This window comes from Pseudophryne corroboree, chromosome 1 (assembly GCF_028390025.1).
Source record: "Pseudophryne corroboree isolate aPseCor3 chromosome 1, aPseCor3.hap2, whole genome shotgun sequence".
NCBI lineage: Eukaryota > Metazoa > Chordata > Amphibia > Anura > Myobatrachidae > Pseudophryne > Pseudophryne corroboree.
In genome coordinates this window covers 218291099-218317614 of record NC_086444.1, presented here as the reverse complement: position 1 = coordinate 218317614, position 26516 = coordinate 218291099, and the positions used below count along the sequence as shown (strand labels likewise).

The window sequence follows — 26516 nt, the reverse complement described above, 5'->3', positions numbered from 1 at the left end:
CACCTGCCATAATGTGTAAAATGGGGACACCTGCCATAATGTGTAAAATGGGGACACTTGCCGTAATGTATAAAATGGGGACTCTTGCCTGCCGTAATGTATAAAATGGGGACTCTTGCCTGCCGTACTGTGTAAAATGGGGACTCTTGCCTGCCGTAATGTGTGAAATGGGGACTCTTGCCTGCCGTAATGTATAAACTGGGGACTCTTGCCTGCCGTAATGTGTGAAATGGGGACTCTTGCCTGCCATAATGTGGAAAATGGGGACACTTGCCTGCCGTAATGTGGAAAATGGGGAAACTTGCCTGCCGTAATGTGGGTATTTAATGTATCAAGGGCATTGCAGTGTGTGGCATAATATGGTGCAGGGGGCATTACTGTGTGGGACTTAATATGGTAGAATAATTTTTTTCCTATGATGGCCGTGATCTGTTGGAGCAGGGTCAAAAACTGGATTGTGAGGTAGTCCAGACGACACGCCCATTTTAATGAGGCCACGCCCATTTGGATGAGGCCACACACCCTCACCGGGAGCGCGCACAAGGTTTTTTTTTTTAAATCTAGGTGGGGGCACATTTTTTTAATGTCATGGAGGGGGCGCATTTTTAAATCTCGCACTGGGAGCCAAATTGGCTAGAAACAGCCCTGACGTGCTCTACGTGGTGAAGTGTGTATAGAAGGTACTACCTGGTGCAATATGTATAATGTGCTTTACCTGGTGCAATGTGTATAATGTGTTCTGCCTGGCGTAAAGTGTATAATGTGCTTTACCTGGTGCAATGTGTATAATGTGCTCTGCCTGGCGCAAAATGTATGCCATGCTATATCTGGCGGAATATGTATAACGTGCTCTACCTGGCGCAGTGTGTATAGGAGGTTTTACCTGGTGCAATGTGTATAAGCGGCACTACTGTGTGGTGTAATGTGAATTGGCACTATTATGTGGCCACGCCCCTTCCCCACGAAGCCTTACCATAAATCCATATCATCAGGCCTTCTGAGCAGAAGTCCATCCCACTTGACAGACTCTACCCCCTCAACAGACCCCACTCCTATTAGGGCGGCTTCCATAAATTTCCCGAGCTGGTTTTCGATCCCAATCCGCCCCTGGGCTCTACTGTGATGTAACATGTATAAGTGGCGCTATTTTGGGGATGCAGTAATTATCCCAGCTTTCGGTATCCCGGCAGTCAGAATAATGATGCCGAAATACCAACCCTATTCTGAATGCCGACACCAGCAGCCAGAAGGGTATAGCATCCCAGAGCTAGTGCACAGGGCAGGTAAGCCGCGGGGGTGGGGGGAGTAGGTTTAGGCTGCGGGAGGGTTAGAGTTAGGCTGCGTCCCAGGGGGTTAGGGTTAGCTGGCGGGATGGGGGGTTAGGCACCCTCCTCGGCGGGTTAGGCTTAGGCTGCGGGGAGGGACAGTTAGATTTAAGCTGCGGGAAGGGGGGTTAGGGTTAGGCACCGTCCTTTCCCGTTGCCTGGCCCTTAACCCTCCCCCACCCCACAGACTAACCCTAACCCTCCTTGGTGGTGCCTAACCCTACCTTACCCTCCCCGCAGCCTAACACTAACCCTCCCTTGGGGTGCCTAGCCCTCCCTCCCCGCAGCCTAACCCTAACCCTCCCTTCCACAACAGCCAACCCTAGCCTTCCCCCCACAGCCTAAACCTAAACACCCCAAAGGCTTACCAGTGTGGAGTCCTGGCAGTCCTTCGTTCATGAAAGATCTGATTGCAGCAATAACATCTTTTTCTAATGGGCAAAACCATGTGCAGTGCAGGTGGGGCAGATATAACATATACAGAGAGAGTTAGATTTGGGTGGGTTATTTTGTTTCTGTGCAGGGTAAATACTGGCTGATTTATTTTTACACTGTAATTTAGATTTCAGTTTCAACACACCCCACCCAAATCTAACTCTCTCTGCACATGTTATATCTGCCCCACCTGCATTGCACATGGTTTTGCCCATTAGAGGAAATTTTGCTGCTGTGAACAGGTCTGAATTAGGCCCCATATCTCCAGCGATGTGCACTCCTGTGGGTCACTAGCGACGTCCTCTGTTGTCTGTACATGCAGCTCAATTTCAAAAATGTCGCTAATGACTAGGTGCAAATCATCCAGTGTGTACGCTACCAACGATGAATGTCTAATTTAAAATGTTTATCCGGGAGTTCCAGGGAGTTTAAGGGAAATCATAAGCGACATTGTATAGTTTGCATGTCGTCTAGTGCACAGGTTGTCAAACTCGGTCCTCAGGACCCCACACAGGTCACGTTTTCCAGGTCACCTGTGGCTTTTTAAAATGTGACAGTTGGTGATATACAGTGCACAGGGGAATAGGAAAACGTGACCTGTGTGGGGTCCTGATGACCGAGTTTGAGAACCACTGGTCTAGTGTGTACCCAGACAGTTATAGGCTGGGTACACATCAGGACGATATTGGCATGATTTAACGTGTCGGAATGACAAATCATGCATATCGTCTGATGTGTATGCTTGATTGCGCACTCCGGAAATGTTGCATACAACTTCTGGTTGGCCATGCTGCACAGCCAATCAGAAGACATAGAGTGCAACCTGATGCAGTTTATTGAAGGATGGAACGAAAAAACGTTCCATTGTTCACTGAATCGTTTAGTGTGTATGGGCAATCTGTGACGGTCCGGGACAAAGGTTAATCGTCCCGAGTTCCCGACCATAGTACGATTGTACATAACCATGATTTATGTCCCTAGCTTTAGGTCTATTTGATTACAAATATTTAACCTATTTAATTTCTAAATTACTTATGAAATCAACACTGAAGAAACAGAACAATACAAGAACTAAATTAGCTTTTCACGTGCATCTCACAGTTTACACAATCCTGTTAGGCGGCGCTTTATTACCACACCGTGAGTGACAGTGATGGCAGAGTGAGCAGCTATTAGACACTGCGCGGTAGCAGGAAGTGTCAGTGTTCCCTGTGTTCCATTCCACCAGCTGCCCTTTACTCTCAGCGCGCCTGATCAATCCTCAGGTATTATAGACATGAATCAGCGTAAAACCAGGCTGTATGGGCTTATTATACTGTGCAAATAGGCATTATCCCTAATCAGCACAAATACACTGACATAGCTGCAACGTAGCACGGATAACCTTCAGAGTCTCTCATAGCATGCTGGGACTTGTAGTTGAGAACAACTGGCGATCACACATATAGAATCTAAGGTAAAGGGCAATAGGTTGAATATACTATATATAAATAAAGGTACTCTGGAAACATAATGCTATTTATATATACAAACTAAACAGAAATAATAACAGCAGCAATGGTGGTATACAGTACACTCTTGTGTGGTAGGAATCAGCATTGCAACTCCAGTCTTTCCTTGGTATTTATTCCTGACTGCTTATTTGTTTTACACAATACAAAGCCTATTGCATGGCAAAGGTAGTAAATGATTGTGTAATTAATTACTGTATGTGATGTGAGCATGCTCGGTCCTTCAGTGCTTAACAATATGAGTTGGTGTTTTATAATTGTGCTTATATGGGAAATAGCTAAACTCTTGTGATTAGTGCAGCTTCTTTTACCCAGCAACTGCTTTCCCCCTTCATGTTTCTGGGTATACCCCTTTCAGACAGGGAAAACAACCCGGTAATTTCCTGGCACGAGAAGGATCAACCCGTGTGTTTTTTTTCTGTCTGAAAGGCCCAGCCGATGCCTGTATAACTCAGGTAAATTGTATCCCATACCCCTTTCACACTTCCTGAGGCGGGTCGCACCCAGGAGGCTGACACGGGAGCTCCCAGAGTGCGACCCGCCTCAGGCACCTTTCACACCGCAGTCAGCAGCCCGGCATATTGCGGGGTTGCTGACGTCAGCTGTGACGCGGCGGGGGCGGCGCTTGAAGCTCACATGATCTCCAAACGCCGCCCCGTACATAGAGAGTGAACGGGAAACAGGTCGCATCGACTCGGCTCCAGTTCACACCACACAGTGGGCAGGGTCGAAATACTAGGTCATTCGACCCGGTGTTTCAACCCTGGCACCTTTCACACCGCACATGAACACGGTTATGCACGTTCATGTTTCAAAAACCCGTGTTCAGAAGTTGCGGTGTGGAAGAGGTACCATTCACATATGATGAAAAAACACCATACAGTAGTTTACCCAGGTGTAGCGGTAGTGTGAAAGCTACCGACCTGGGTTGGGAGTCCCGGGTCCATGACCCTGCAATCTACATGGGTTATTACTGAGTCTGCACAGGGTGGACCCGGGGTTTTAGATCCGGGTCCGGTTAAAGGGATCCGATTGGCTGGGCAGCCCGTTAGCAGGAGGAGCTTTGCCTCCCGCAGTGACGGCTTCCAGATTCATTAGAGAGCTGCAGCCCACAGTGTGTATCTGAGGGGGGGGAAGGGTGCATCTTTAATAACTGGCTGGCAGCTGTAGTATGTTTTGCACACCACAGCAAGAAAATTATTAGCTGTACTTTGCATTGTGTACCTAAAAGTATGTCACATACATTGTATGGTGAACAAAGTAAATACCTCATAAATTATCAAAATTGCTTGCTGAGTTGAAGAACCCGGGTCTACTTGAAAGAGGTAGGGTCACAGATCCCAGGACTCGCAATACGTGTAACACCCCTTTCACATCGCCAATACCAGATCCCACCCGGGAATTGGAAACGGGTCCTTCCCGGGTGGAATCCGGCATTGGACCCTAACAGCAGGCTTCCTGACGCGGCAATATGCGCAGCAGGGGCAGAGTTGGCGCTGGGAGATGAGCTCATCGCCCTGCCACCTCTCCCTATGTAGTGAACGGGTCCTGGGTCGCATCGACCTGGGAACCCATTCACGCTGCCACTGACCCGGTATTCAACCCGGGAATAACACTGTTTTATTCCCGAGTTGAATTACTGGGTCAGGCGACCCTGGAAATCGACCATGGCCCCTTTCACACCGCACACTGACCCGTGTCGGCCCTGCAATATGCCCGTCGATACCGGGTTATTTTTGTGGTGTGAAAGGGGTATAAGCAGCGTTCTCCACTAGAACCGGGTCATTTAGGCTGTGTCGGTAAGTTACCAGGTTTTAAAGCATGTCTGAAAAGGGTATTAGTGAAGTTGGGGTGATTTAATAAAAATGCCTGTATGCAGCAGTGATGTGCGGTCAGGGTAGGCAGGGGAGATAGAGCCTTACCTGTCATACTCCAGTATAGTCCAGAGCAGTGATTTTCAACCTTATTCAATTCGCGGCACACCAAACATGATTTGAAAATTGCCAGGGCACACCATCAGTACCGCGAAAAAAAACCACCAAAAAACAAACACACACACACACACAGGGATATAAAACAAACAGATATTGGCCCCTAAGGGGGAAAAACACAAATGCACTGGCCCTCACAGTAATTCCACACATTGCCCCCCATAGTAATGCCACCACACATTGCCCCCATAGTAATGCCACCACACATTGCCCCCATAGTAATGCCACCACACATTGCCCCATAGTAATGCCACCACACATTGCCCCCATAGTAATGCCACCACACATTGCCCCATAGTAATGCCACCACACATTGCCCCATAGCAATGCCACCACACATTGCCCCATAGCAATGCCACCACACATTGCCCCCATAGTAATGCCACCACACATTGCCCCATAGCAATGCCACCACACATTGCCCCATAGGAATTTCACCAAACATTGCCCCATAAGAATGCCACCACACATTGCCCCATAGGAATGCCACCACACATTGCCCCCATAGGAATGCCACCATACATTGCCCCCATAGGAATGCCACACTAACCTGTGACTGTTAAATCTTTCACCGTCAGTGGTGGGAGCAGTGAGGAGCGCCGAGAATGAATGGAGGAAGCAGCACAGATCAGCAGTGGGCGGGCACTCCAGGCGGGAACGCGATGTGGTGTTTGCGTGACCGTGACCTGTGAGTCACGGCTCATCAGCATAGGTTGCAGGCTGGGCTGCAGAAGTGCCCAGCGCTGGCCAATCTACTTAATCATCACTGCGGCAGTCAGGCTGCGACATCTCTGCCGGCTGTGCGGCACACTTGAGAACCGCTGGCGGCACACTAGTGTGCCGCGGCACAGCGGTTGGGAATCACTGGTCCAGAGTTTTGACTATGGAAATGATTAGAATAATACAAAGAAGATATTTACAATTTATAATATCATCTTTGTATTATTCTTATCATATTTTTTAGTCATGATACAGTACTTGTATTATTGTAATCATTTTTCTGTGTGTAACTCTGGCTGTGATACTGGCCAGTGCCACCCCAGCCATTGACCTCACCACACTTCACTGATATGCGGTGATATGTTTTACAGCCCAACGCTCTGGGTTTTACCATTAAAAAAAACCCTGAAAATCTGCGGTTTTGCAAAATCACACCTTGGTGATTACACCCCCAATCTGAATTGTTCAAAAGTAGGAAAGGGAGAATTGTAGCTTTAACGTTTTCAATGACAAAAATTGGGACTGTCATAAGAATGTTGGGACATATGGGAGCCCTACAGCATAGTTGCTGTGATTTTATATCATTTCTAGGACGTTTTGCTGCTCAACAGAAAACTAGGTTTATGCAGTAGGATCAAATTTTACAACAAAGAACGTGGAAATTAGAAACTATGGGCCTAATTCAGGCCTGAGTGCTGTTGTGCGAATTCGCACAGCGTGCAAATGTCGAATGACTGCACATGCGTATTGCAGCTTGGTTTAGCTTGTTAAGTTGCCAAGTGATTCAATGTGCAAATGCAATACACCGAGCTCCTCGGTCTCCGGTAGTCCCCGAGCTGTGTGTGCGGTGTCCCAGCACTCCCGGCAGCAGCAACTTTCACCTTTGCAGTTTGTGCCGTAATCACAAGGCAACTTAACAGAGAGACCTCTGCAAATTTGCAGCACAGCAATTAGGTCTGAATTATGCCCTATGTCCTGTCATCAATCAGTGATGACTTGTTTCTGATTACTGGAAACCAGGCGGGTGGTCTGATGTAGAATATCCATGTCACATTTGGCATGAATCACTAGTTCCACACTTTGAAACCTACCTATATATAGGATGCGGTCAAGATCCCGCCGGACGGAATCCCGGAGATCGAAATACCGACACCGGGATCCCGACCGGCACAATCCTGACATATTCTCCCTCTGTGGGTGGCCACGACACCCATAGAGGGAGAATAAATTAGTGTGCCGAGCGTAGCGTGTGCAGAGAACCCGCAAGGGGCTGCGTTGCGCTCACCCCTCCTGTCGGGATTGTGCCAGTCGGGATCCCGGTGTCAGTATTCCGACTGCCGGGATCCCGTCCGGCGGGATTACGTACTGATCCCCTATGTACTATAGGTGAATACACAAACATCTGTCATCACTCTGATTACCATCCATATTAGAGTCATGTGAAAAGAAGAACTTTAATACCTGCCCCCTAAGCAGATTCCTTTTACGTGGATAGTGCATATAACTGAGACAGTTATAGGACTTGCCCATAATTTCACACTAAACAAATTGGACGTTTGACCTTCATATAAATATTTATTTGACACCAGTGTTTCTGAATCAGTTTTACAGGATCGGCACCGACAGTGTGGCGAGCGCAAAGGAGCCCCTTGCGGGCACGGTGGCGCTCAGTGGGCGCGGTGGTGCGCTACGCGCGCCACGCTATTTATTCTCCCTCCAGGGGGGTCGTGGACCCCCACGAGGGAGAATAGCTGTCGGTATGCCGGGTGTCGGTATGCCGGGTGTCTGGATCCCGGCGCCGGTATACTGTGCGCCGGGATCCCGACATTCGGCATACTGAAGACCACCCGCTTTTTGCTGTTGGGGGACCCAGCTTTTTACATTATCTAACTTAGTCTGTGGCTTCCTGTTTCCTTCCATTTCCCTCCTCACATGACATTACCCCAGCAGGACCATCCTAACATGACATGGCCCCTCAGGACCATCCTCACATGACATTGCCCCAGTAGGACCATCCTCACATGACATTGCCCCTCAGGACTATCCCCACTTGACATTGCCCCAGCAGGACCATCCTCACATGACATTGCCCCTCAGGACTATCCCCAAATGACATTAACCCTCAGAACCACCCTCACATGACATTGCCCCAGCAGGACCATCCTCACATGACATTGCCCCTCAGGACCATCCTCACATGACATTGCCCCTCAGGACTATCCCCACATGACATTAACCCTCAGGATCATCCTCACATGACATTGCCCCAGCAGGACCATCCTCACATGACATTACCCCAGCAGGACCATCCTCACATGACATTGTCCCTCAGGACCATCCTCACATGACATTGCCCCAGCAGGACCATCCTCACTTGACATTGCCCCAGCAGGACTATCCCCACATGACATTAACCCTCAGGACCATCCTCACATGACATTGCCCCAGCAGGACCATCCTCACATGACATTGCCCCAGCAGGACCATCCTCACATGACATTGCCCCTCAGGACTATCCCCACATGACATTAACCCTCAGGACCATCCTCACATGACATTGCCCCAGCAGGACCATCCTCACATGACATTGCCCCAGCAGGACCATCCTCACATGACATTGCCCCTCAGGACTATCCCCACATGACATTAACCCTCAGGACCATCCTCACATGACATTGCCCCAGCAGGACCATCCTCACATGACATTGCCCCCCAGGACCATCCTCACATGACATTGCCCCTCAGGACTATCCCCACATGACATTAACCCTCAGAACCATCCTCACATGATATTGCTCCAGCAGGACCATCCTCACATGACATTACCCCAGCAGGACCATCCTTACATGACATTGCCCCTCAGGACCATCCTCACATGACATTGCCCCAGCAGGACCATCCTCACATGACATTGCCCCTCAGGACTATCCCCACATGACATTAACCCTCAGGACCATCCTCACATGATATTGCCCCAGCAGGACCATCCTCACATGATATTGCCCCTCAGGACCATCCTCACATGACATTGCCCCAGCAGGACCATCCTCACATGACATTGCCCCAGCAGGACCATCCTCACATGATATTGCCCCAGCAGGACCATCCTCACATGATATTACCCCAGCAGGATCATCCTCACATGACATTGCCCCTCAGGACCATCCTCACATGACATTGCCCCAGCAGGACCATCCTCACATGACATTGCCCCTCAGGACTATCCCCACATGACATTAACCCTCAGGACCATCCTCACATGATATTGCCCCAGCAGGACCATCCTCACATGACATTGCCCCAGCAGGTCCATCCTCACATGATATTGCCCCAGCAGGACCATCCTCACATGATATTGCCCCTCAGGACCATCCTCACATGACATTGCCCCAGCAGGACCATCCTCACATGACATTGCCCCAGCAGGACCATCCTCACATGACATTGCCTCAGCAAGACCATCCTCACATGACATTGCCCCAGCAGGACCATCCTCACATGACATTGCCCCAGCAGGACCATCCTCACATGACATTGCCCCAGCAGGACCATCCTCACATGACATTGCCCCAGCAGGACCATCCTCACATGACATTGCCCCAGCAGGACCATCCTCACATGACATTGCCCCAGCAGGAACATCCTCACATGACATTGCTCCAGCAGGACCATCCTCACGTAACATTGCCCCAGCAGGACCATCCTCACATGACATTGCCCCAGCAGGACCATCCTCACATGACATTGCCCCAGCAGGAACATCCTCACATGACATTGCTCCAGCAGGACCATCCTCACGTAACATTGCCCCAGCAGGACCATTTTCACGTGACATTGTCCCAGCAGGACCATCTTCACTCGTGGGGTGGCTTCCTTATACAGTTTCAGCACTATGGTCCAGTAGTTGTTTATTTCTGGCCAGTTTAAGACTGAGGACACCCCAGACCAGCAGTATACAGTGACTAAAGACATTAAGATGACCAGACTTTGGTCAAACACAGTTTAAATGGCATATGCCCCAATTAACAGTTGTAAACTACATTTATATCACATTATGATGCTCTGAATTACAGACCTTTAGCTGTTGTTAGCAGTAATGTCTGTGTATTAATGTGTTTTAGAAATGCAGAATCCCAGGAATGAAATGGTTGCTCAGCTGCACAACTTATGTGCTCAGGGCGATACTACTAAGCTGTTTGCTCTTCTGAATCATTCATCCTCGATCATTAATGAAACCGCTGAAAATGGATGGAGTGCTCTTATGTACGCAGCTAGGAATGGCCACTTTGATGTAGTGAAGATGCTGCTGGAGAAAGGGTAATTACATGTTTCTTTATCTTACATTTGTTTAATGCAGGTTTATTTAATGAAATGCTGTAAGAATTTAGCCTTTTCTTGCAGCTTCGCGGTCCAGTTTAATGCCGAATACTTTAGCTGGTCCCAGCATTAATGCTTCATGTTGTTGTGAAGCATGACATACAGTACAGTATATATTAATTATAGCGGAGTATGAGTTCAACTAACAAAATGACTAATCCATGATTAGCTGTAGATGTTATGCAAATTGAGACATTCTGGATGTTGCTTGCTGGACAACTGTGCTCCCACTGTGACCTGCCAGCTGCTGACAAATTGAATAGTAATTGTTAAAGAATAACTGCAGATCCACATGTCACTTCTGTAAGGTACATCAGGGCAAACACCAGGTGCCAGGTCTGCATGGCATCTAGAAAGCGGGCCATGGTGCTATCTCATGGGGAGCCGTATTCTTTGTAAATCAGGACATTTGTCCTTCTCCTCATTCACTGCTGTGTCGTGCTGCTCTCAGAGAGGAAGGCTCAGTGTTCCTGGAAGCAGAAAGCTCTGTAATGAGAACATGGCCATAATGTCAGGCATCAGCATCTAATTGACACCACTGAGCGCCAAATTTAAATTTGCTGGAGAGGGAACTAATCTGTGCTCAGCGAGACCAATCAAGCACTCAGAAGGGAAGTGATGTTTGATGTCTTCCATGTAAAAAGGATGGTGCCTGAGTGGAAGAGGTTAACAATGAAAATAATAGGTTATGATGACTGATGATGAAAGGGTTAAGGATGACTGATGGGTTGATTAATTATAATGAAGGTCAGGCTGATGAAGATAATGTTGAGGAGTGAAACAAAGAAAAGGTTGATGGGTTATTATGTGGATTTTAGGGGATATAATATCTGAGATAGGAGAGAACGTTTTTTTTTTTTTTTTTGCCTGGTAAATAAAAACCCACTGGCACTGTGGCACAGAAAGTAAAATTTTTACTTTAGAAAAGACCAGGTATCCTAACGTGAAAACATATCCAGTACTATGATGTATTTTCTATTACAGTTTGAGTCTCCAATATCCGATAGGCTTGGGACTAGAAGCATCTTGGATTTTTTATAGTTTTGAAATACCTAGTAGGTGGCAGCTCGGCCAGGGAAGAGGTAACTGTGACAGCGGGAGAAGGACCAAGTCAGGCTGTGGGATGGTCCAACGGATGCCACGGGATGGTCTAGTGGGGTGGAGAAGTGCAGGCAGGAATGGAGCCAGAGGTCCCGGAGGCTGTTGCAATTCTTAATAGCTCCCACACCCCCAGTCATAGGTTATAGATATCAGATGACGTCAGGTCATGTGTCACGGCTGCCCGAAAACTACGCTTTCTGAATATTTCTGTTTTTAAAATATACGGATAAGGGAGACTCACCTTGTACTGAAGCTTCAAAAAAATCAGAAAATGTATTTTGCATACTTGACAACTTTTGAGATATTGAAAAGAATGTAAAAAGGGCAAATGCATGGGGTTTGGGCAATGCAATTCACATCCCTGTCCCCATGGCATAATGCTGCTAATTACTAGAGTGGATTCAGGAAGGTTACTTGATCTCCCAGCAGTCAGAGAGAACTTGATCTCCTAGCAGTCAGAGAGAACTTGATCTCCTAGCAGTCAGAGAGAACTTGATCTCCTGGCATTTTGGGAGAACCCCCCAAACATTTCAGGAAAGTATGGTATTAGGGCAGTGGTTCCTAAACGCGGTCCACAAGGCATCCCAACAGACCAGGTTTAGGAATATCGCTGTTTGTGCACAGATGGTATAATCAAACTGACACTGTTGTGCCTAAGCATAGATATCCTTAAAACCCACATTTGGGAACCACTGTATTACATTATGAGAAATGTATTAGCGCAGAGGTTCAGAAACAGTCCTCGAGGCACCCTAACAGTCCAGAATTTAAGTATATCCATGACACAGCACATATGGTTAAATCAAATTGACTGAGATACTAATTAAGTCACTGTGGCCAAGCATGGATATACTTAAAACCAGGACCATTAGAGTGCCTTGAAGACTGCGTTTGGGAACCTCTGTATTAGGGCATACGTTCCCCAACTTGGTACTCAGGACCCCAAACAGTTCATGTTTTCCAGGTCTCCTCACAGAATCAGAAATGAAATAATTAGCTCCATCTGTGGATTTTGTGAAATGCGTCAGTGAGTAATGAGTGCACCTGTGCAGCTGCTAGATGACCTGGAAAATGTGAGCTGTTTGGGGTCCTGAGGGCCAAGTTTGACAACCTCTGTATTAAGGTAAGGGGCAGTGGTGTCTGCTGTGCCTGGGCTGCAGCTCCGACCACACACTGCAGGGCTGAGCCGGTCAGCACATATAAGCATACATGGGATGTTGGAATACCCTTATCCTGCGCTGTACAGTAGCTTCCCTCTAAAACGGTCCTACTGTTAGTTAGGACCAAGATAAACATTCCTTCAGACAATGAATCAGGGGGTGCTAACAATCACTTCCCATAAAACCAGCAATATAATAGACCACATATATGAATAATAACAACTTATTAAAAGCACAATTTGCTATAAGAGATAACCCTTTCAAATACACAAAGCAATAATAAGTGTCGTAGATGAAATGAAGGGTATTTTTTCTTTCTCTCTCTCTCTCTCTTCAACCCTGACGCGTTTCGTCCTTTACGGACTTCTTCAGAGGGATGGTCAAAATGGCTGGTGTAGACATGTATATTTCCATAAATACATTATAAAAATAAAAGTCCATACATATGGTCAATGAGAGAATTCACAATAAAGAGGAGTGATGAGGACATGTGATCCAATGATCATAACATTAAGCTATGCATATTTCATTAAAAAATGACATAGAAGGTCATATTTCATTGAGAAACTTACAAAAAGACATCATAGTGGTTCCACCACATATCTTCTTTCATACTACATTTTAATATCACATAAAGGTACATAGCTATAAGATCAATCCAAAATTGACAATCAAAGGAAACGCCAGGTCCTTTGGACCATTTTACAATACAGGTTTGTTGGACAGTTCTACAAAATAATTTCACGTAATCACTATTACATTCCATATAAGAAGAATAAATACATGTATGTACTCCTTATAGAACTTACTCCTAAAATAGGACCTCAATCAATGGTACGGGAAGGTCCAATCAAATAAAAGCAAATAATAGTCCTATATGAAAATGATAAGTATTAATACCCTTTAATGTAAGTGAGTAAGTCACCCATAAGAATATAAATATACATACCCACTTTGGGTGACATTCAGTAGTGAGTGAAAAATCTCCAAAGAAGAAAAATCCTACAATAAGTATACATGGGATGTTGTATGTAATATATATGCTGGCTGCTTTACCCAGGGATTAGCAGCTGCTACTGTGTGTATCACTGTCCTGCCCATTGCCAAAGGACTGGAGACAGCAGTATGCTTGTTTATCATCTTCTATAAGTCCACCCCTGACTCCCATTGGCTCATAGGAGTCTGGTGGCGGGCTTATAGAAGATGATATACAAACACAGTGCTGTCTCCCATCCTTTGTCAGGTCAGTGACATAGTGATGGCTGCTGATCCCTGGGTAAGGCAGCCAGCACATACTGTATATTATATACATCACATGTATGTGCATATGTGCTGACCGACTCACCCCTGCAATGTGTGGTCAGAGCTGCAGCCCAGAGGTAGCAGCCGCCACTGGTAAGGGGAAAGAAGACAAATCATGTAATGTAATAGAAGTGATTTGAGTATATGAAACTTTCTTCATTGCGGCTAATGGTAAATTTACTACAGATTTTCAGTTAGTTTTGTCTGTAGTTGTATTTCTATAAATGCATATTGCTCCTACTTTAGTTGTAATTGTCTGGTTATGCATGCTACAGTACATTGTAGGTGAAGTAACTCTGTTTCTACAGAAAAGTACAATCAAAATAAAATCTTATTTAATATTCATTTTTAGGGGTGACAAGTCATTGGCGAACAAGTCAAGGCAGACTGCTTTAGACATTGCCAAATTTTGGGGTCACAAACACATCGTTAATTTGCTCACCCACTCAAGAAGTGGCCCAAAGCCAAATTTTTTAGTAAACGCAGAGGAAGAGCATGAAAATTATTTCAGTAGCACGTTTTTAGACAGAAGGAGTGACAAAAGGACAGACACTAACTGGCTGAAATCCAAACAAACACACGTCACTTCAGTATATATCATTTTCTCCAACCTGTGTCCATTGGTATCATTAATTGGAACAAAAGATAATGCTCAGGAACCAGAAATCAAGCTCTGCAGGCTTCAGCACGAGGATGTGAAGGAACACTTGTCAAAGCCCAATGAGGTCTCATTAATTTTTCTAGGAGTGGAAAAACAATTAAATAATCCAAGCACTGCAGGAGCACAGAAGCCGGTGGCAGAACAGGATGATGCACTGGTAGCCTGGTTTGCCCTGAATGTAGAAAATTTATCTACAGATCAATTTGAAGGGAAACATGACGGCTGCTATTTTCTTCAGCCCCCAATGCCGGCCTTTTTGCAGCTGATCAGCACAGAAGCAGGTACTGTATTGTCTGATTTTATTCTATCTGTATACAGTATATGCATACCCATTTTATATTGCCAGTTTGTTGTGTTTATTTTTGATAAATCTGCAGTTTGTTTTATTAACTCTGGGTCATTTGTTATTTTCGGGGAGGGAGGCCTTGCACTGCACACCCTAATATAAGAGGTGGTACCATGCTGAAACTTGTAGTTCCACACAGAAAAAATAAGATTTTACTCACCGGTAAATCTATTTCTCGTAGTCCGTAGTTGATGCTGGGAACTCCGTAAGGACCATGGGGAATAGACGGGCTCCGCAGGAGACTGGGCACTCTAAAAGAAAGATTAGGTACTATCTGGTGTGCACTGGCTCCTCCCACCATGACCCCCCTCCAGACCTCAGCTAGGACACTGTGCCCGGAAGAGCTGACACAATAAGGAAGGATTTTGAATCCCGGGTAAGACTCATACCAGCCACACCAATCATACCGTATAACTCGTGATACTACACCCAGTTAACAGTATGAAATATAACTGAGCCTCTCAACAGATGGCTCAACAATAACCCTTAGTTAGGCAATAACTACATACAAGTATTGCAGACAATCCGCACTTGGGATGGGCGCCCAGCATCCACTACGGACTACGAGAAAATAAGAATTTACTTACCGATAATTCTATTTCTCATAGTCCGTAGTGGATGCTGGGGACTCCGTCAGGACCATGGGGAATAGCGGCTCCGCAGGAGACTGGGCACAAAGTAAAAGCTTTAGGACTAGCTGGTGTGCACTGGCTCCTCCCCCTATGACCCTCCTCCAAGCCTCAGTTAGGATACTGTGCCCGGACGAGCGTACACAATAAGGAAGGATTTTGAATCCCGGGTAAGACTCATTACCAGCCACACCGTACAACTTGTGATCTGAACCCAGTTAACAGCATGATAACAGAAGGAGCCTCTGAAAAGATGGCTCACAACAACAATAACCCGATTTTTGTAACAATAACTATGTACAAGTAATGCAGACAATCCGCACTTGGGATGGGCGCCCAGCATCCACTACGGACTATGAGAAATAGAATTATCGGTAAGTAAATTCTTATTTTCTCTAACGTCCTAGTGGATGCTGGGGACTCCGTCAGGACCATGGGGATTATACCAAAGCTCCCAAACGGGCGGGAGAGTGCGGATGACTCTGCAGCACCGAATGAGAGAACTCCAGGTCCTCCTCAGCCAGGGTATCAAATTTGTAGAATTTAGCAAACGTGTTTGCCCCTGACCAAGTAGCTGCTCGGCAAAGTTGTAAAGCCGAGACCCCTCGGGCAGCCGCCCAAGATGAGCCCACTTTCCGTGTGGAATGGGCTTTTACAGATTTTGGCTGTGGCAGGCCTGCCACAGAATGTGCAAGCTGAATTGTACTACAAATCCAACGAGCAATCGTCTGCTTAGAAGCAGGAGCACCCAGCTTGTTGGGTGCATACAGGATAAACAGCGAGTCAGATTTTCTGACTCCAGCCGTCCTGGAAACATATATTTTCAGGGCCCTGACTACGTCCAGCAACTTGGAATCCTCCAAGTCCCTAGTAGCCGCAGGCACCACAATAGGTTGGTTTAAGTGAAATGCTGAAAACACCTTAGGGAGAAATTGAGGACGAGTCCTCAATTCCGCCCTGTCCGAATGGAAAATCAGATAAGGGCTTTTACAGGATAAAGCCGCCAATTCTGACACGTGCCTGGCCCAGGCCAGGGCCAACAGCATGACCACTTTCCATGTGAGATATTTTAACTCCACAGATTTAAGTGGTTCAAACCAATGTGACTTTTGGAACCCAAAAAACTACATTGAGATCCCAAGTGCCACTGGAGGCACAAAAGGAGGCTGTATATGCAGTACCCCTTTTACAAACGTCTGAACTTCAGGGACTGAAGCTAGTTCTTTTTGGAAGAAAATTGACAGGGCCGAAATTTGAACCTTAATGGACCCCAATTTCAGGCCCATAGACACTCCTGTTTGCAGGAAATGTAGGAATCGACCCAGTCGAATTTCCACCGTCGGGCCTTACTGGCCTCGCACCACGCAACATATTTTCGCCAATTGCGGTGATAATGTTTTTGCGGTTACATCCTTCCTGGCTTTGATCAGGATAGGGATGACTTCATCCGGAATGCCCTTTTTCCTTCAGGATCCGGCGTTCAACCGCCATGCCGTCAAACGCAGCCGCGGTAAGTCTTGGAACAGACAGGGTCCTTGCTGGAGCAGGTCCCTTCTTAGAGGTAGAGGCCACGGATCCTCCGTGAGCATCTCTTGAAGTTCCGGTTACCAAGTCCTTCTTGGCCAATCCGGAGCCACGAATATAGTGCTTACTCCTCACCATCTTATCAATCTCAGTACCTTGGGTATGAGAGGCAGAGGAGGGAACACATACCCTGACTGGTACACCCACGGTGTTACCAGAGCGTCTACAGCTATTGCCTGAGGGTCCCTGGACCTGGCGCAATACCTGTCGAGTTTTTCCCAACGGTTTATAATCATGTGGAAGACTTCTGGGTGAAGTCCCCACTCTCCCCGGGTGGAGGTCGTGCTGAGGAAGTCTGCTTCCCAGTTGTCCACTCCCGGAATGAATACTGCTGACAGTGCTATCCCATGATTTTCCGCCCAGCGAAGAATCCTTGCAGCTTCTGTCATTGCCCTTCTGCTTCTTGTGCCACCCTGTCTGTTTACGTGGGTGACTGCCGTGATGTTGTCCGACTGGATCAACACCGGCTGTCCTTGAAGCAGAGGTCTTGCTAAGCTTAGAGCATTGTAAATGTCCCTTAGCTTCAGGATATTTATGTGAAGTGATGTCTCCAGGCTTGACCATAAGTCCTGGATATTCCTTCCCTGTGTGACTGCTCCCCAGCCTCGCAGGCTGGCATCCGTGGTTACCAGGACCCAGTCCTGAATGCCGAATCTGCGGCCCTCTAGAAGATGAGCACTCTGCAACCACCACAGGAGGGACACCCTTGTCCTTGGTGACAGGGTTATCCGCTGATGCATCTGAAGATGCGACCCGGACCATTTGTCCAGCAGGTCCCACTGGAAAGTTCTTGCGTGGAATCTGCCGAATGGGATTGCTTCGTAGGAAGCCCCCATTTTACCCAGAACCCTTGTGCATTGATGCACTGAGACTTGGCTCGGTTTGAGGAGGTTCCTGACTAGCTCGGATAACTCCCTGGCTTTCTCCTCCGGGAGAAACACCTTTTTCTGGACTGTGTCCAGGATCATCCCTAGGAACAGAAGACACGTCGACGGAACCAGCTGCGATTTTGGAATATTGAGAATCCAATCGTGCTGCCGCAACACTACCTGAGATAGTGCTACACCGACCTCCAACTGTTCCCTGGATCTTACCCTTATCAGGGAATCGTCCAAGTAAGGGATAACTAAAATTCCCTTCCTTCGAAGGAATATCATCATGTCGGCCATTACCTTGGTAAAGACCCGGGGTGCCGTGGACCATCCCTACGGCAGCGTCTGAACTGATAGTGACAGTTCTGTACCATAAACCTGAGGTACCCTTGGTGAGAAGGGTAAATTTTGACATGAAGGTAAGCATCCTTGATGTCCCGAGACATCATGTAGTCCCCTTCTTCCAGGTTCGCAATCACTGCTCTGAGTGACTCAATCTTGAATTTGAACCTCTGTATGTAAGTGTTCAAAGATTTTAGATTTTAGAATCTGTCTCACCGAGCCGTCTGGCTTCGGTACCACAATAGTGTGGAATAATACCCCGTTCCCTGTTGCAGGAGGGGTACCTTGATTATCACCTGCTGGGAATACAGCTTGTGAATGGCTTCCAAAACTGCCTCCCTGTCAGAGGGAGACGTCGGTAAAGTCGACTTTTGGAAACGGCGAGGGGGAGACGTCTCGAATTCCAATATGTACCCCTGAGATATTACCTGAAGGATCCCGGGGTCTACTTGCGAGTGAGCCCACTGCGCACTGAAATTCATTGAGAACGGGCCCCCACCGTGCCTGTTGCCGTGGCCACCAGGTCTAAAAGACCGACCCCAAATGTCCCCTTTCAAAGGCAATACTTCCAAATGCCGTTTGGAATCCGCATCACCTGACCATTTTACTGGTAGAATTGGACAACGCACTTATACTTGATGCCAGTCGGCAATTATTCCGCTGTGCATCATGCATATATAGAAATGCATCTTTTAAATGCTCTATAGGCAATAATATACTATCCTTATCTAGGATATCAATATTTCCAGTCAGGGAATCCGACCATGCCAACCCAGCACTGCACCTCCAGGCTGAGGCGATAGCTGGTCGCAGTATAACACCAGTATGTGTGTAAATACCTTTTTTTGGATACCCTCCTGCTTTCTATCAGCAGGATCCTTAAGGGCGGCCATCTCATGAGAGGGTAGAGCCCTTGTTCTTACAAGCGTGTGAGCGCCTTATCCCCCCTAGGGGGTGTTTCCCAATGCATCCTAACCTCTGGCGGGAAAGGGTATGCAGCCGATACTTTTTAAGAAATTATTATTGTTATCGGGGGGAAACCCACGCATCATCACACACCTCATTTTATTTCTCAGATACAGGAAAACTACAGGTAGTTTTTCCCTCACCGAACATAATACCCCTTTTTTGGTGGTACTCGTATTATCAGAAATGTATAAAACATTTTCCATTGTCTCAATCATGTAACGTGTGGCCCTACTGGAAATCACGGTTGTCTCTTCACCGCCGACACAGGAGTCAGTATCCGTGTCGGCGTCTGTATCTGCCATCTGCCTGACGGCCTATGAGACGTCTGGACAGGCACAAGCTGAGTAGCCGGCTGTCTCATGTCAACCACTGTTTTTTTATATAGAGCTGACACTGTCACGTAATTTTCAACAGTACATCCACTCAGGTGTCGACCCCCTAGGGGGTGACATCACTGTTACAGACACTCTGCTCCGCCTCCACATCATTTTCCTCCTCATACATGTCGACACACACGTACCGACACCCAGCACACACACAGGGAATGCTCTGATAGAGGACAGGACCCACTTAGCCCCTTGGGGAGACAGATGGAGAGTTTGCCAGCACACACCAGAGCGCTATATATGTATAGGGACAACCTTACAATAAGTGTCTATCCCTTATAGCTGCTTATATCTGTTATTTTGCCAAATAAGTGCCCCCCTCTCTTTTTTACCCTGTTTCTGTAGTTGCAGGATGCAGGGGAGATTCTGGGAGCCTTCCTACCAGCGGAGCTGTGTGGGAAAAATGGCGCTGTGTGCTGAGGAGATAGGCCCCGCCCCCTTCACGGCGGGCTCTTCTCCCGCTTTTTTCTGGAAAACTGGCAGGGGTTAAATACATCCATATAGCCCAGGAGCTATATGTGATGTATTTTTTGCCAACTAAGGTAAATTCATTGCTTCCCAGGACGCCCCCCCCCCCAGCGTCCTGCACCCTCAGTGACCGGAGTGTGAAGTGTGCTGAGAGCAATGGCGCACAGCTGCAGTGCTGTGCGCTACCTTATGAAGACAGGAAAGTCTTCTGCCGCCGATTTATGGACCTCTTCTTGCTTCAGCATCTGTAAGGGGGCCGGCGGCGCGGCTCCGGGACCCATCCATGGCTGGGCCTGTGATCGTCCCTCTGGAGCTAATGTCCAGTAGCCTAAGAAACCCAATCCACTCTGCACGCAGGTGAGTTCGTTTCTCTCCCCTTAGTCCCTCGATGCAGTGAGCCTGTTGCCAGCAGGTCTCACTGAAAATAAAAAACCTATTTAAACTTTTACTCTAAGCAGCTCAGGAGAGCCACCTAGATTGCACCCTTCTCGTTCGGGCACAAAATCTTAACTGAGGCTTGGAGGAGGGTCATAGGGGGAGGAGCCAGTGCACACCAGCTAGTCCTAAAGCTTTTACTTTGTGCCCAGTCTCCTGCGGAGCCGCTATTCCCCATGGTCCTGACGGAGTCCCCAGCATCCACTAGGACGTTAGAGAAATAGATTTACCGGTGAGTAAAATCTTATTTTCTCTGACGTCCTAGTGGATGCTGGGAACTCCGTAAGGACCATGGGGATTATACCAAAGCTCCCAAACGGGCGGGAGAGTGCGGATGACTCTGCAGCACCGAATGAGAGAACTCAAGGTCCTCCTCAGCCAGGGTATCAATTTTGTAGAATTTAGCAAACGTGTTTGCCCCTGACCAAGTTGCAGCTCGGCAAAATTGTAAAGCCGAGACCCCTCGGGTAGCCGCCCAAGATGAGCCCACTTTCCTCGTGGAATGGGCTTTTACTGATTTAGGATGCGGCAATCCAGCTGCAGAATGCTCCAGCTGAATTGTGCTACAAATTCAGCGAGCAATAGTCTGCTTAGAAGCAGGAGCACCTATTTTGTTGGGTGCCTACAGGATAAAAAGCGAGTCAGTTTTCCTGACTCCAGCCGTCCTGGAAATATAAATTTTTAAGGCCCTGACTACGTCCAGTAACTTGGAATCTTCCAAGTCCCTAGTAGCCGCAGGCACTACAATAGGTTGGTTCAAGTGAAAAGCTGATACCACCTTAGGGAGAAACTGGGGACGAGTCCTCAATTCTGCCCTATCCATATGGAAAATCAGATAAGGGCTTTTACATGACAAAGCCGCCAATTCTGACACACGCCTGGCCGAAGCTAAGGCCAATAACATGACCACTTTCCACGTGAGATATTTCAAATCCACAGTTTTAAGTGGCTCAAACCAATGTGATTTTAAGAAACTCAACACCACGTTGAGATCCCAAGGTGCCACAGGAGGCACAAAAGGGGGCTGAATATGTAGCACTCCCTTTACAAATGTCTGAACTCCAGGCAGTGAAGCCAGTTCTTTCTGGAAGAAAATCGACAGAGCCAAAATCTGGACCTTAATGGAACCCAATTTTAGGCCCATAGTCACCCCTGACTGTAGGAAGTGCAGAAAACGACCCAGCTGAAATTCCTCTGTTGGGGCTTTCCTGGCCTCACACCACGCAACATATTTTCGCCAAATACGGTGATAATGGTTTGCGGTTACTTCTTTCCTGGCTTTTATCAGCGTAGGAATGACTTCTTCCAGAATGCCCTTTTCCTTTAGGATCCGGAATTCAACCGCCATGCCGTCAAACGCAGCCACGGTAAGTCTTGGAACAGACAGGGCCCCTGCTGTAGCAGATCCTGTCTGAGCGGTAGAGGCCATGGGTCCTCTGATATCATTTCTTGAAGTTCTGGGTACCAAGCTCTTCTTGGCCCATCCGGAACCACGAGTATCGTTCTTACTCCTCGTTTTCTTATTATTCTCAGTACCTTTGGTATGAGAGGCAGAGGAGGGAATACATAAACCGACTGGTACACCCACGGTGTCACTAGAGCGTCCACAGCTATTGCCTGAGGGTCCCTTGACCTGGCGCAATATCTAGTTTTTTGTTTAGGCGGGACGCCATCATGTCCACCTGTGGCCTTTCCCAACGGTTTACCAACAGTTGGAAGACTTCTGGATGAAGTCCCCACTCTCCCGGGTGTAGGTCGTGTCTGCTGAGGAAGTCTGCTTCCCAGTTGTCCACTCCCGGAATGAACACTGCTGACAGTGCTAAGACGTGATTTTCCGCCCATCGGAGAATCCTTGTGGCTTCTGCCATCGCCATCTTGCTTCTTGTGCCGCCCTGTCGGTTTACATGGGCGACTGCCGTGATGTTGTCTGATTGGATCAGTACCGGCTGGTTTTGAAGCAGAGGCCTTGCCAGACTTAGGGCATTGTAAATGGCCCTCAGTTCCAGAATATTTATGTGTAGGGACGACTCCTGACTTGACCAAAGTCCTTGGAAATTTCTTCCCTGTGTGACTGCCCCCCAGCCTCGAAGGCTGGCATCCGTGGTTACCAGGACCCAGTCCTGTATGCCGAATCTGCGGCCCTCTTGAAGATGAGCACTCTGCAGCCACCACAGTAGAGATACCCTGGTCCTTGGAGACAGGGTTATCAGCCGATGCATCTGAAGATGCGATCCCGACCACTTGTCCAAGAGGTCCCACTGAAAGGTTCTTGCATGGAACCTGCCGAATGGAATTTTGCTTCGTAAGAAGCTACCATTTTTCCCAGGACTCGTGTGCAGTGATGCACCGATACCTGTTTTGGTTTCAGGAGGTCTCTGACTAGAGATGACAGCTCCTTGGCTTTCTCCTGCGGGAGAAACACTTTTTTCTGTTCTGTGTCCAGAACCATCCCCAGGAACAGTAGGCGTGTGGTAGGAACCAGCTGTGACTTTGGAATGTATAGAATCCATCCGTGCTGTTGTAGCACTTCCCGAGATAGTGCTACTCCGACCAACAACTGCTCCTTGGACCTCGCCTTTATAAGGAGATCGTCCAAGTACGGGATAATTAAAACTCCCTTTTTTCGAAGGAGTATCATCATTTCTGCCATTACCTTGGTAAAGACCCTCGGTGCCGTGGACAGTCCAAACGGCAGTGTTTGGAATTGGTAATGGCAATCCTGTACCACAAATCTGAGGTACTCCTGGTGAGGATGGTAAATGGGGACATGTAGGTAAGCATCCTTGATGTCCAGGGATACCATGTAATCCCCCTCCTCCAGGCTTGCAATAACCGCCCTGAGCGATTCCATCTTGAACTTGAATTTTTTTATGTATGTGTTCAAGGATTTCAAATTTAAAATGGGTCTCACCGAACCGTCCTGTTTCGGTACCACAAACAGTGTGGAATAGTAACCCCGTCCTTGTTGAAGTAGGGGCACCTTGACTATCACCTGCTGGGAATACAGCTTGTGAATTGCCTCTAGCACAGCCTCCCTGCCTGAGGGAGTTGTCGGCAAGGCAGATTTGAGGAAACGGCGGGGGGGAGACGCCTCGAATTCCAGCTTGTACCCCTGAGATACTACTTGAAGGATCCAGGGATCCACCTGTGAGCGAGCCCACTGATCGCTGAAATTTTTGAGGCGTCCCCCCACCGTACCTGGCTACGCCTGTGGAGCCCCCGCGTCATGCGGTGGACTCAGAGGAAGCGGGGGAAGAATTTTGATTCTGGGAACTGGCTGACTGGTGCAGCTTTTTCCCTCTTCCCTCGTCTCTGTGCAGAAAGGAAGCGCCTTTGACCCACTTGCTTTTCTGAAGCCGAAAGGACTGTACCTGATAATACAGTGCTTTCTTAGGCTGTGAGGAAACCTGAGGTAAAAAATTTTCTTCCCAGCTGTTGCTGTGGATACGAGGTCCCAGAGACCATCCCCAAACAATTCCTCACCCTTATAAGGCTCTATGTGCCTTTTAAAGTCAGCATCACCTGTCCAGTGTCGGGTCTCTAATACCCTCCTGACAGAATGGACATTGCATTAATTCTGGATGCCAGCCGGCAAAATATCCCTCTGTGCATCCCTCATATATAAGACGACGTCTTATGTTCGCAAAATAGTATCCCTGTTTGACAGGGTTACAGACCACGCTGCAGCAGCACTATCTGCAGGTCTCAGTCTAGTACCTGAGTGTGTAAATACAGACTTCAGGATAGCCTCCTGCTTTTTATCAGCAGGTACCTTCAAAGTGGCCGTATCCTAAGACGGCAGTGCCACCTTTTTTGACAAACGTGTGAGCGCCTTATCCACCCTAGGGGATATCTCCCAGCGTAACTTGTCCTCTGGCGGGAAAGGGTACGCCATCAGTAACTTTTTAGAAATTACCAGTTTCTTATCGGGGGAACCCACGCTTTTTCACACTTCATTCACTCATTTGATGGGGGAACAAAACACTGCCTGCTTTTTCTCCCCAAACATAAAACCCTTTTTTAGTGGTACTTGGGTTAATGTCAGAAATGTGTAACACATTTTTTATTGCCGGGATCATGTAACGGATGTTCCTAGTGGATTGTGTATATGTCTCAACCTCGTCGACACTGGAGTCAGACTCCGTGTCGACATCTGAGGGAGCGGGCGTTTTTGAGCCCCTGGTGGCCTTTGAGACGCCTGGGCAGGCGCGGGCTGAGAAGCCGGCTGTCCCATAGCTGTTACGTCATCCAGCCTTTTATGTAAGGAGTTGACACTGTCGGTTTATACCTTCCACCTATCCATCCACTCTGGTGTCGGCCCCACAGGGGGCGACATCACATTTACCGGCATCTGCTCTGCCATCACATAAGCCTCCTCATCAAACGTGTCGACACAGCCGTACCGACACACCGCACACACACACAGGGAATGCTCTGACTGAGGACAGGACCCCACACAGCCCTTTGGGGAGACAGAGAGAGAGTATGCCAGCACACACCAGAGCGCTATATAATGTAGGGATTAACACTATATTGAGTGAATTTTTCCCAATAGCTGCTTGTATATACAATATTGCGCCTAAATTTTGTGGCCCCCCCTCTCTTTTTAACCCTTTGAGCCTGAAAACTACAGGGGAGAGCCTGGGGAGCTGTCTTCCAGCTGTACTGTGAAGAGAAAATGGCGCCAGTGTGCTGAGGGAGAAGCCCCGCCCCTTTTTCAACTGACTTTCTCCCGCTTTTTCTGGAATACTGGCAGGGGTAATTTTACATCTATATAGCCTCTAGGACTATATATGATGTAGATCTGCCAGCCAAGGTGTCATATATTGCCCTCAGGGCGCCCCCCCAGCGCCCTGCACCCTCAGTGACCGGAGTGTGAAGTGTGCATGAGGAGCAATGGCGCACAGCTGCAGTGCTGTGCGCTACATTGGTGAAGACCGAAGTCTTCTGCCGCCGATTTTCCGGACCTCTTCTTGCTTCTGGCTCTGTAAGGGGGACGGCGGCGCGGCTCCGGGAACGAACACCAAGGCCAGTTCCATGCGGTCGATCCCTCTGGAGCTAATGGTGTCCAGTAGCCTAAGAAGCCCAAGCTAGCTGCAAGCAGGTAGGTTCGCTTCTTCTCCCCTTAGTCCCTCGATGCAGTGAGCCTGTTGCCAGCAGGTCTCACTGTAAAATAAAAAACCTAAAATAAACTTTCTTTCTAGGAGCTCAGGAGAGCCCCTAGTGTGCATCCAGCTCGGCCGGGCACAGAAATCTAACTGAGGTCTGGAGGGGGGTCATGGTGGGAGGAGCCAGTGCACACCAGATAGTACCTAATCTTTCTTTTAGAGTGCCCAGTCTCCTGCGGAGCCCGTCTATTCCCCATGGTCCTTACGGAGTTCCCAGCATCCACTAGGACGTCAGAGAAAGAACAAATGCATATGCACACACTGTAGTACTGAGCACTGCTAATCAGAATCATTTTAATAAACTGCAATCTAACATAGAGCAAAATTAAGGTTCTTAGCATCATTTTCAGCCAAAAATATGGGCCCACCTACTGCAACCAGGTGACCTCATTTGGTGGGTCCCTAAAGGTGGGTACACACTAGAGCGACGGGGGTTCGTTCCGATGTCGGAACGAATCACCGTCAGCCCTAGATTGTGTGTACACACTGGGGCGATGCTAATGAAGGTCGGAACAAACATGTTCGGTCCTCCATTGGCATAATACACGACGCTAGCGACAACGCTTAGTTTTATGTGCAGCACATAGAACCAAGCATCCATCGCTACGTCCATGGGAGGGCTCAATCCCCCGTACACACTGAGCGATATATTGGTATATTGTGCCGACATCGCTGTAGTGTGTACCCAGCTTAACATTAAGGTTCAAGTCCAGGGCATGGGGGCATTACAGTAG

General features: G+C 47.9%; 1 protein-coding gene across 2 annotated transcripts in view; it reads left to right on the top strand.

Moving 5' to 3' along the window:
* The first annotated feature begins 2956 nt into the window (after positions 1-2956).
* NUDT12 (nudix hydrolase 12) overlaps positions 2957-26516 on the top strand; it is a 117612-nt gene continuing 94052 nt past the window's right edge. For both annotated transcript variants that reach the window (XM_063964084.1, XM_063964083.1), the window contains exons 1-3: positions 2957-3025; positions 10104-10299; positions 14275-14864. In XM_063964084.1, the coding sequence (XP_063820154.1) occupies positions 10106-10299; positions 14275-14864 (784 nt within the window). In that variant the 5' untranslated portion in view covers positions 2957-3025; positions 10104-10105. The remainder of the gene's footprint in view (positions 3026-10103; positions 10300-14274; positions 14865-26516) is intronic.